Below are 12708 nucleotides of genomic sequence, written 5' to 3' on the forward strand. Positions count from 1 at the left end.
TATAGATGTGCGACATGTAAATTCCTGACACTTGAAGTATTGCTGCCATTTATTTATTTTTGCTTTGTACTTATGATATTGTACAGTTCTATTAAAATGGTTCTTCGGAACTTTTCAGATCATTGGATTGGAAAGTCCAGGTTTTTTAGAGGTAGATCCCATTTCCACACTTCATCCAGCGGTAGTTTATTTAGTTTTTGCTTACATTTATTTTCTGAACACATCCAAAACTCGGTTTGTATATTTTTGTTACTTCCATTTAAGTTTCTACCGCTTAAAAAACCCACCTAGCTGTTTTTTGGCAATAAGTTAATGTTTTTGGTTTCTGCGAAATGATGCGTTTCAAAAACATTTGGAATGTAACGTTACAAATCGGTAGGCACTGCCTGTCACCTAGCAACCCCAGCCAAGCCAAGCCCGTTCCCTAGCAACCCAATCTGAGCTCCAATACATTTGATCAAACTAGTTTTGCTGCTTTATGCGCTGTACAGTGGCTTAAAAGTCTGTTATATTCATTCCTGAATCACTATATTTTTAACCTAAATTTACAATATAACTCGTGTTTAATTTTCTTCTTTTTTTTCTGTTTTCAGAATCTTGTAAGAAAGTGCCTCAATGCTGGTTTAAATAACCCCAAATTAGTCATATGCACTGCTTCTGTTGATCAGCCTGTGAGAGCCACATACGTGACAGTTTACTTAGAGCTTTGATGTTTAAGGAGAGAATAATTATGCCCATTAAAGGGGCTTTTATACAGACATCAGAGCGTCAGCCTGCTCTGCACACTCTGACCGGGCATCAAACCACACTGCAGCTGAACGCCATTCGGACCCAGGGTTCCCAAAGTTGGAGCCAGGATCCCTTTATGGGTCAAAACCACCAACAAAGGTGGGGTTGATATCAACTGCTGCAATCAAATGAACTAAAGATAAACCTGAAAACATAAAAACAGTAGTCAGAAATTGTTAAAAAAAATAATGGTGTTTGGTCAATTTGTGGTTTTTACTTGACTTTTCAGTCATTCCCTTATGGGTGAAGCACCAGATGGGTGGGAGGCTGAAAAAGGTCTGTGTGATGCTTGTTATATTTATCATGTCTGGTTAGCATCAGTGAAGTGCTTTTCAACACAACGCTGAACACTTGATATTTACCCTTACACTGCAGCAAATGCGGAGCAGGTAGTTGAATATGGTGACATTTCTCCAGTCATGTAACATGGATTACTTAATAGGTCTTTCAGGGTGCATCGTTTTAGGAAAACTAGCAACAAAGCGATGCTCCTTCTACACAAATATCCCCCTACTGGTGTAAAGGCGACACTACAGTCTTTGTCCTCATGGCACTTTTTGTCTTGGCTATCCACAAGAACAGCCCCATCATCATTAACTCTAAAACCTGGTAAAATAATCTTTAAAGTTTCACCTCTTATACATGTGGGAACAGAGTTTTTGCTGAGATGAACTCATATTTTTAAAAACATTTTCTAAATCTGAGATTTGAGAAAATAAAATACTCTGTTCAAAATCGCTTTCCGACTCTGACATTTGCAAACAACTCTTTCTAAATGTCCGATTTCAGGAAAATACTTTCTATGTCCAAGATTTTTAGAGATGCTTTCTAAATTTTGAGATTCTTAAATCTGAGATATATTTTAAAAAAGTAACTTTCTAAAGCCGCAAGTTTTAGTAGTAGTGTCTAATTTTTTACATATTTTCTAAATATGAAATGATAAAAACTCTTCTAAATCTCTTATTTTAAAAATGAAAAGAGAGGCATTTTCAAATCTAAGAAATTTGAAAAACTACATTTCTGATTCTTCAGTGAACGTTTGGGTAGGTTTTTATCACAATATTCCTAAACGATACTTTCTGTATTGTTTTTAAGAAAATCGTACAACAGAACATGTAGACCTGAAATGCACCAACTAATTAGATCAGAATAAGCCAGTTCTGTGATTCTTTTTTATTTTTATGATTGCTCCTAATAGTGATCGGCAGATCCAAAAATTAAAATCAGTTTTCCTTTTGTTTTTGTTTGTTAAATGCATCAAACATTCATACATATAATGTTCATTTTGTTTATTTCCTGTTGGACCGAAAAGTACGTCCTCTGTTGTGATTTGTTTATCTTGGATATCAACCCAAAAAGCATTTTTAAACACAATTTAACTAGTTTGTGCAAATGAGCCAACTTTATTCAAATGTAGTTGACATTTAGCAAACACATAATTAGGCCTGTCACAATAATAAATAAATCAATTAATCGCATGTTATATTAAGTAGATGTATGCCGATCGATCGGCCACCGATCAAAATCAGCCGATTTCCGTGAAAATGTGTATGATCGGTGATCGCCGATCACGGTCTCTTGTTGCCGATCACACAAACCGATCACCTGCATCTCATTTCACAGCCTGCCTGTGCAGCTGGTCGTCTCTTTCCTTCACACTGCGCAAACGTGCAGCAACAAATTCTAAGTGATGTGGAACTATAACGCACTGAGTGAATGGGGAAGTTTGCGTGTTGCGGCGGAAAATTGAAGCACGTGGGGTGAAGCACGTAGAAATGCATCTACACGAATCTAATACGACATAAAAACAATGCCATAGTTGACGGAGTTTGGCTACATCGAGGCTCACTGCAGTAAAAGGACATATGGAGGATCAGATAGCAGGTAAAGCAGCGCACAGCTACAAACACTCACCCGGATTAGCATGACGGTCAGAAAGCTAAACAAATAACCCACAAAATTATTTAAGTCTTCGAGCTGCGATGTAAGACGCTGGTTCTGCTCTCGCTGTTGAACCGCTGCTACGCTACAGGTAGTAATATTTCACAGACGGAGCGCCGCTTCTGCTCCACCTGGTAGTGTCTCTCACACCGAACCTCTGCTTACAGCTGCAGCATCTAACTTAAAAAATAAATTTTACAGGCGTATTAAAACTTTCGCTGTGCTAACATGAGACAAATAATCTCTAAAAAAATAATCGATCTCCTCCCTGTTCTGCATAATTACTCCGCTCAGTCAGAAACAGCCAATCAGAACTAGCAGTAATCAGCTAGCCGCCATGCTATCAGGAAGTTTTCATTCAGCAACTCTGGATTGTATGTTGTAATGGAACCTGTATTTGCCTTTGAATGTTAAGATTTGTACTTGAATTTCTTTGACAATGTTGAGAGGTTTTATTTTGGCTCTTTGCATTATTTAGCCTCTTCAGAGCCTTCATATGTTATCAGTCTGTTAAAGATAGTATTACCGATAGCAGTACAATTTGAACAATGCCTGTTTTGTTTTTTTCTTGGAAAGTTATTAAAAACAAGTTTTTGTCTAAATTAAGGTGAATTCATGGTTCCTTTTTCCACATAATGTAACCGTTGTGTTAATGATTAAAAAAAATAATAATTATGTGATCGGTATCGGTGATCGGCCCTCATGGGTGATCGGTATCGGTATCGGCAGGAAAAAACCTGATCGGCACATCTCTAATATTAAGACAAACTCAATGATTTCTAATTTTGTGATTTAGCGTTTTTCTCTTTCAACCAAAAACTGGATGAGAAAAGTTTTCAGTCTGTAGTTTTGGTCTCAACTAAACCATTTTTAAAGGATAAATTTGTTTCCTTTTATTTGTCGTTTCTGTTGTTTTGTTTATTTATTTTGGATATTTAAAAAGTCTTCCAGTTCCAGTGTTACATATTCATTGAAATTTAAAGCTTACTGATCTTTGAGAATGTGTTCCTGCATTATTATGCCATTATTACCATTACATTACTGGCACATTGTCTAAGAAATTTGAAAAACTACATTTCTGATTCTTCAGTGAACGTACACAACAATATTATCGTTTATCGTGATAATGTCTGGGACGATTAATCGTCCAGATGCATTATTTATTGTGACAGGCCTACACCTAATTAGGAGTTGAAATACACCCAGTTTTGCAATATTTTAAGAAGAAAGACTGTAATAACAAGCAGGTAAGGAGCACACCTGAACATTATGGCTTTCCTTTCAAGCTAAAGGAGGAGAAGGAAAGAAAACTAATGGTTCTAGTAGAGTCCATAGAACAGTAGCTGTTCTGCTGTTGGTAACAACAATGATTCTGTTTTTAACGTCTGCTGTGCATCTTGTTTTGTTTCACTCTTGTGTCAAGAAGTCTGGCGATCATCACCAGCCGTACATGCTCTGAATGTTTCTCTCTTAACATTTTAAAGTGCTTTTTCTACCTTACTGCCACCTAGTGGCATGGGTATTCCAGCTCTTGTTAGAATTTGGAAATGAAACTGATATTAAATGCATATTTTCGAGTTGCACACCGTTTCGTACCGCTAATGTGTCGGTTCCGATCCATCAGGAGAACGCTGCAGACCTGCAAGTCAACACCCAGCAAGTTTTCAATAGTTTATTCAGCTGTCCGGAAATCTCCTTGTGCCACTCTAATAAATATTTTTTTCCAGCAGGCAGATACTCAGGGTTATTTTGGTTTGATCGGGGGTCATAACCTCTCATATTTCATAAGTCAACTGTCTCATATGCTGATCAAAATCGCAATTAAAGGAAACGGGGCAGAATATAAAATCTTCCGAGATTTTAATACTTTTTACTATCGTTATTTACCCCCTTAATTTATTAGAAATGCCTGTAACTTGAAAGGAAATGAGCTGACAAAGTGTGTCAGTAAAACATATTCAGTTCAGTGTGTTTGGACTCTTAAGTTGTTAAGTTTTCTTCGAATGACGATCACTCAGAAATTAGTGTCCAGACTGATTTTCCAAAGATTTTTGACCAGCTGTCATTTGTACTTTGCAGAAAAAAAGGCCCAACAAGTGTGTTTGAGTTTAGAGAGCGTTCACACTGCGTCTCTTTGGCCTCTCAGGGGCCCTAGCTTTTAGAGATTGTGCTCCTCTATGGAGTCCAGAGGCCCCGAGCTGCAGTCGCGCAGCAGGTGCTCATAGGAGGCCAGATCGGGACCTTGGGTAATTCTATCCAACGTGGGGATAGATCTTGATTTGAGGAAAAGCCATTAGTCACTTATTGTTGTAAGACATTTTTTCATCCTCTCTAAGAACATCCAGTGTAATGTGACTTTAAAAGGAAGGGAAACGGCTCTGTTTATCCTCCTCCTTAAACATTTAGGCCGTTAGAGTGCATATCTGTAGCTGCAGAGAGATTAGCATGGGATCCAGGATGCAAACGTGCAACTTCATTAAATATGTAATCCAACATGCACCCGTGTGGAAGTTCAAATTACTGCAGCTTAGATTGCAAATATTTTCTGTCAGCAAGCGCACTGTGACGTAGATGAAGCGCTGGTGCGATTACATCCGATCTGACCTTTGGGAAGCGATAGTTGTTAACTACACAGTATTTGTTACTCACTTCTCAGACATCCTTGAGTTACGAGCTGGACCCGAGTGACACCAGGGACATTTTGTCACACTTTGATATATTTTATTGGAGTTTTATGCGATAGGGTAGCACAACGTGGCAAAGTGATGCATGCTTTTTTAAATGTGTTTGCAAGTAAAACCCAAAAAGGATTGCATGCGTTTATATTCACCCCATTTAACACTGAGACTGCTTAATAAAACCCAAAGTGCTTTCAGAAGTCACCTAATTAGTGGAGTCCCTGTCTGTGTAATTTAATATCGGTGTCAACCCACCTGTTCTCTGCCGGCCTAAGCAGGACGTGGCCGTACAGCTAAGCCAGATCTTTACAACCCAAAGAGCCGTTTTCCCTTCAGTCCAGCTGAATAAAACTCAGTTAGAGCGCCAAATGTGGCGAAAACATCCAGGTTTTGATGAATATCTGCTGTAGGAATAGTGTTATTTAATAAAAATTACTATTTTATTTACATTTTTAGGTGTTAAAATCAAGAAAAACTCCTAAATTATGCAAAAAAATATGATACATTTTTTGTAAAGAAGACAAGAATAACAAGAAAAGAGATATTAAAAATATTACTGCTACATTTATTGATAGTGAAAGTAATTTATTCCATAAACAAACTGTTCAAACAAAAATCAAAGCTTGTAGTATTTATTAAATTATTTATTTACTTTTGAATGAAAAATTTTCTTTTATTGCTCTACAAAAAAAATACCAGTAATAAAATGCATAAAAAAAATAAAAGTTGGCGCTAAACATATTCCACAAACTAAGACCAAGGCTTTTCCAAAATATTCTTGGCTGTAAGTGCAGTAAAAGGTGGCTTTATTTATTTACACGGCACTCTATAAGTTTGTAAATAAGAAAGATAATATCATGAATAATTTTCTTTTTACTTTTCAGTTATGCTACACTTCTAAAACATTTTAGCACATTTTAGTTTTTGGTTCTTTTAAATGTGAAAAGTTTAAAAAGGAATGAATACTTTAGCATTTATTGATCAGTAATAAAGTTTACTTGTCACATTTCAATAAAAAATATAAATTTAATGACTTTAAAACATTAAAACAACAGAAAAAGTGACTTTCCTATCTGCTAGCGTTATCAAAGTGCATTCTTCCTCTCGGCCGTTTCGGCTGAATCTGTTGCTTTAAAAGTTGTGCAGTCGATGTGCAGCAGCGTCCTTTAAAAGCTCTTATTACTGACAGTAATGGACTGCCGAGGATTTGATTAGTCTTAATTTTTTACGATGCCATCAGTGCTCTCAGGAATTGAATTAAATTGAACTCCTTGGACCCAGCAGCAGGTCTGCATCTGTCCATTACAAACGCAGCAAAGCGCGGCGCGTTCGCGCGGCGCACACATGAAAGCCATTGCGTGTTGCTTAGGCTTCGCCCTCAGGCGAGCGGCTTTTTATGCAAGTAAAACAACAGATGTCTCGGCTTTCTGATTCACTGTCACAAGTGCCATCTCATTAGCTGCGAATATTGCAGAGCAAACTAGCAAATCTGCGGCTCCGTCATAAATATTGAAAACGAAATGAGTCACGGATCACAGCGGCGACGGCGTGCTAAGTCGTCTCCGAGGGCGAACTGAAAGCGCGGCGGTGACCTCCTGCGGGGAGTCGAACCGCGGGGACGATGGAGCGTACCTGCTAATCAAACGGCTTAAATGTCGCTCCTCGTCGACGCCGGTTTATCCTCACCAGCCTGCTGTTCGATGAAATTCATGGCTCTGTAAATACGTTATGAGAGGATATTGGGTGTAATTATTATACTTTGTTTTGTTTTTCTGACCCTCCCCTCTCCTCCTCTTCCTCCTCCTCCTCCTCCTCCTCTTCCTCCTCTGCAGCTGTCCCCTTCCCCCCTAGTCACCGGCTGACGGCTAAAGAGGTGTTTGACAGCGACGGGAAGCCCAAAGTGGATGTGCTGAAAGCTCACCTAACCAAGGAGGGGCGCGTGGACGAGTCGGTGGCCCTCAGGCTCATAGGAGAGGGCGCCGCCATCCTGCGCTCGGAGAAGAACCTGCTGGACATTGAGGCCCCTGTGACAGGTCAGGAAAACACCCAAAATGAGCCCCCCAAATAAATAAACTCCAAATCATGAAGCCTGATGAGAAAATATTCAATTTACTTTTGTAAATACGTGATTTTTTCTTTTACCTTTTCTGCCATGAACTACACATGCAACATTTTAGTTAAAGTCATTTTTTCAGGTGAGAGGAAACATGAAAACGTTTTTTAGGCTTGTTTTATTAAAACAGGGATGTCCAAAGTGTGACCCAGGGGCCATTTGCAGGTCTCTGGATTATTTTTTCCGGCCCCTCAGTGTACAATTCAAGAACGGGGCGAATCTGCGATTAATTCCTAACCCTCCTGGGCCGACTGTGTTGACAGCGATCCAGCCAGATTTGCAGTGCCGTAATTACGCCACGCTTTGCGCTATCTGAAAAATCCCAACGGTTTCTGAAAGGGGAGACGTTGCGCTTTCCAGCCAATATCGAGTTATTACGGTAATTTCACTCCCACCGCAGCAGGAAGTGAAATTAATCTTAATAGACGGTAAATTACAAAAATAACTTGCTAGATATTGAAAGTTCCAGTTGTTATGGATAAATGGGCAAATATATATTTACTCATAGGACATTTAAAGAACTTCATGCTATTAAAATGAGCAAAAATATCCAGGCGGATATTCGAAACTAATGGCTTAAAGGGCTAAAGGGGCAGCGTTGTGTATTTTCAAGGCCCATGATGCCACTTTATAGCAGAATCAACCTTCATTTATTATTAAAATGCCACAGATGGCACTTTGGCCAACTCTGTTGTAAATAAATACTAAAATAAAAAGACGCTTCCATACCTGCTATGGGTTGTGTTGTTGCTGATTTAATTGGTACCAGTTCAGCCACGTCACGGTGCCGTGCAGAAGTAATTTTCTCAACGTATGCACTTTCTGTCAGCCATGTATTTTATTGGGATTTTAAGCAACGCAGAGCTGTGCGTAATTGTGAAGTAGAAGGAAAATTATTCATGTTTTTCCATAATGTGTAGCTCTACAAATAAGTTGTGTTTAATTAGTTTCATTGGTATTGGAGTAAACGCGACAAATACACACTGTGCTTTTTAGTGTGTCATTTATAAAAATGTTGGAAATCGTGGATTATTTTTCCTCCCACTTCACATGTACACAGTACTTGTGTGTTGGACTCTTGTGTCAAAACGTGAAAAAGTATGAATACTTTCGTAAGGCGTCGAGGATCACTGTATCGCCCTGTAAAAGCTGTTTTATTCTCTTATTCAGTCAGGAAAAGTATCTGCAGTTTCGTGGGTTTGGCAATTTTAGTTTACCGGCTGTTTTACTTTCATTTTCAGCTCTCAGTTCTCGGTTTCAGTTTTCCATTTGGATAGCTTTCTGCTTGCTTACAGTGATTGCCAGTGATTTAGATTGTTGACTGAAGCTGTTTTCACATCAGAAAATATCTGGATAATGTGCAGAGAAATTCGCTTTGATCTTTCTTTTTTTCCCCCCTCTCGCAGTCTCTGCTCACAGATGCACTTCGCAGCTGGAGATTTTCCCCATGAGCTGCTTTTTCTGTGAGAAATGCAGCAAAGTGACGCTTTTGTAAAGGGCACAATAGGACACGATTAGGGCCGTGGACCACAATGTTGTGTTTACAACCAATTTTTTCTTTTGTGTTTGAAGATATCGAACAAGGAATGCAACATACACAGGTCTGGATGCAATCACTCAAAAATGCTCCACAAGTTTAGATTTGATTAAAGCAGCGGTAAATTATGACTTTATCTTGTAGCTGATGTGTGACTTTGGAAGTTAAGTTACAACATTTTTACCCATATTAGCTTTTTTTTTTTTTTTGCTTTGTTTTCCCTGTTTTTGAAAAAATTAAATAAAATCATAAATATCCATAACTAGCTAGCTCTAAGTGCTTTGTATCCTAATTAACCTAATTATGGCCTTAATGCTAAACATAGGCTGTGTAATTAGCCATAGCGGGTTTGTCGTTGAAGCACAGATGTTTTCTTCAGTTTCACATCAGAATACCTGAAGTAATTACATTTTTATTAAAACGCTCACTTCCTATTAGCTTAGAAACCTTTTCAAAATGTTTTTTGTTTTTATATTCTGTACTGAAAATCAAATTTTCAAACCTCATTGATGATGGCGACCAAAACATTGATTCGTTTAAGCTGTTGGTACCAACTCAAATCTCAGAAATGTCGCCGACTCAAATCAGGTTTCTTCAGAGAGTTGCTGTGGGAGGAAACAAGCTCCTGTAGCAGTCAGTGTTGCAACAAATCTAAAGAGGTCTCTGACTAAAGCCTGTTACTCTGATAGTTTCATGACTGCTATGACATGCTAACAGCTCATTATCTATTCCACACTAACATTTTCTGGATCAGTTGTTGGCAAGGTTTGCTAATCCACCTCATTTGCTTTTGCTGCTCCAATTTAATTGGCGATATGGTCAGAACATCTGGTAAAGACACGGAGTCGGGGATGTGATCCTTAACCGTTCTGATCGATGGAAGAGATGGATTGACCTTCGCCCTTCTCTCTGCTCTTTGGTGCTGCTTTGCATCCAGTCCTCAACCTCCTCTGGGACTCGGGGTCGTAGTTCAGCTGTTATCTGAGCCTTTGAGATGCTAATCAGCCGCTCCAACTTGTAAAAACAATACCTCGTCGTTGCCACGGTTACGTATCATTAACAGGTGTTGAAAACCAAAAAAAAAGTAAAAATCCAAATGAACATAACAGAGTTACTCCAACATGCTGCTGTTCTAGATTAAGTTAGAAACAAACAAATAAATTTATGTTTGACATAAACGAGATCAGAAATATGTTTCATTACTTATATTGTTTGTCATTTCAGAAGCTAAGAATGTTGCAGTTAGATCCTCAGAAATCAGATTGTTTTATTTCTGCCACCTTTTTTATGTAGCACATTAATGGAAAGTTGAGTGCAAGAAAAAACTATGGCATAAATAAATTAATACTCTGATGTCTGAAGATCTAACTATAATGTTCTTAGCTTCTGAAATGACTAACAATCAAGATCCTCAGAAATCAAGTATTTTTCAGTTTTTTCTTCCACTCAACTTTCCATTTATGTGCTTGAACTATTGTGAGTTTTCCCCTTGATTGTGGTGAACATTAAACTTCGTTTTAATAACACTTCTGTATTAAATGTTTGTTTCATGTAGCATAATTATCCAAATTAATAAAGTAAAACACTCAACATGTTCAAATGTTTCAATTTTTGAGCTGATTGACTGAAATAAATTAACTTTCTTGTGATCTAGATGCAGTTGTGATTGTTGCAATCCCTGCTGATGCCATCAGGTGACAGATCTGTAAAGCACATCCAATCCTGGTCTCAGATTGGCTGGAATGACGTCAACCATTGTTTGCTTGTACACCAAGAGAGCCTAAATGTGCATGCGGCCGTTGAACAGTAGATGCACTCAAGCATGCACAGTGTTGACACACTGGAAATAAAAATAAGTATCTCTTCCTTGAATTAAAACACTTTAAGCAAAAATCTTTGTAAAACAAAAAAATTGTAGTAGAAGTGTGAATAGTTGTTTTAGCTTCCAGAAATGATTAGATTTTTCTCATCTAGGAGTTGAATTTGAGGTTTTTGGAGGTTTTTTTTGGATGAACACGGCGTTGTGGGGTGGCTGCTGATGCATATTCATGCATCCACTGCGGCTATTGTTGTCCTTCTGCCTGGTCAAGTGTGCTGCTCCTCCATTAGACTTTCTGATGAGGCCTCTTTGATGTTGGTGTAATCAGAGGCAGAGGACTACTCGAGGGATCTATGGCAACCCATCATTTCCTAATACCAGATCATTTCCACAATATAGTCCAGGGAGGCCCCGTGTTCGCATTAGCCAGGAAATGTACTCACTTAAATTCATGAATGCATGACCCTTGTGTGCCTCCAGTGCTTATGAAGGCCACCATGATGGGGGGAAATGTCTCGTCTGGGGTTTTGAGGCGATCAAAAGAGATTAAAACAAGCTGCATTCTGGTTCTGATCCGTGTTTACGGAGGTTGACGTGTGATGAAACAGAGCTGGATGTGTAATCATTCAGCTTTTGGCGACTGGAGCTCACAGGCTGCTGAAGGTAAACACCTCAGGAGACTGGATGGAAGACGGATGGAGGCTGGATGGAAGCAGGATGAGCTGGATGGAAGACGGATGGATGTTGATTGGAGGCCAATTGGAGATTGGATGGAGGCCGATTGGAGACCGGATGGAGGCCAATTGAGGGTTGGATGGAGGCCGGATAGAGGTTGGATGGAGGCCGATTGGAGGCCGATTGAGGGTTGGATGGAGGCCGGATAGAGGTTGGATGGAGGCCGATTGGAGGTTGGATGGAGGCCAGAGGGATGTTGGATGGAGACCAGATGGAGGCCCATTGAGGGTTGGATGGAGGCCGATTGGGGGTTGGATGGAGGCCAGATGGATGTTGGATGGAGACCAGATGGAGGTTGGATGGAGGCCGATTGGAACCCGGATGGAGGCCGATTGAGGGTTGGATGGAGGCCGATTGGGGGTTGGATGGAGGTTGGATGGAAGCCGGATGGAGACCGGATGGAGGTTGGATGGAGACCGGATGGAGGTTGGATGGAGGCCGGATGGAGGTTGGATGGAGGCCGGATGGGGGTTGAATGGAGGCCGATTGGGGGTTGGATGGAGACCGGATTTGGGTTGAATGGAGGCCGATTGGGGGTTGGATGGAGACCGGATGGGGGTTGGATGGAGGTTGGATGGAGGACGGATGCAGGCTGGATGGAAGCTGGATGGAGGTTGGATGAGCTAGAAGCCAGATTCACTTCATCCACCAGAAAATAACGATTTAAATAGTGAGAGAGAAGAGAACTGACTGAGGGCTGAAACTAGATGGATACATAGAGCTTTCATCCATTCATCTGTATGTCCATCCATCCATCCATCCATCCGTCCTTCCATCCAGTAATATTACTTTCATCCATCCATCTGTCTGTCCATCCATCTATCCATCCAACCATCTGTCCATTCATTCATCCATCCATCTGTCCATCCAACCATTTGTCCATCTGTCCATGCATCCATTCTTCATCCATTCATAGTACTTTCATCCATCCATCCATCCATCTTACTCTTATCCATCAAATGTTGTTGAGTTCATTCATATTTATTTCAGAATTTAACAACAAAAAGGGTTTTTGAATTAAAAAAGTTTGTGTTTGGTGTATATTATACACACTGTGTAGTTTGGATTAAAATGTGATTAATTAATTTTAGACCCT

General features: G+C 39.6%; 1 protein-coding gene across 5 annotated transcripts in view; it reads left to right on the forward strand.

Annotated features, from left to right (window-relative positions):
- LOC103480722 (protein phosphatase 3 catalytic subunit alpha) overlaps nt 1-12708 on the forward strand; it is a 94623-nt gene that overhangs the window by 33635 nt on the left and 48280 nt on the right. For all 5 annotated transcript variants that reach the window (XM_081599583.1, XM_081599579.1, XM_081599581.1 and 2 more), the window contains exon 2: nt 7241-7441. In XM_081599583.1, coding sequence (XP_081455709.1) covers nt 7241-7441 — 201 coding nt within the window. The remainder of the gene's footprint in view (nt 1-7240; nt 7442-12708) is intronic.

This window comes from Poecilia reticulata, chromosome 18 (assembly GCF_904066995.2).
Source record: "Poecilia reticulata chromosome 18, P_reticulata-male-v2, whole genome shotgun sequence".
Taxonomy (NCBI): domain Eukaryota; kingdom Metazoa; phylum Chordata; class Actinopteri; order Cyprinodontiformes; family Poeciliidae; genus Poecilia; species Poecilia reticulata.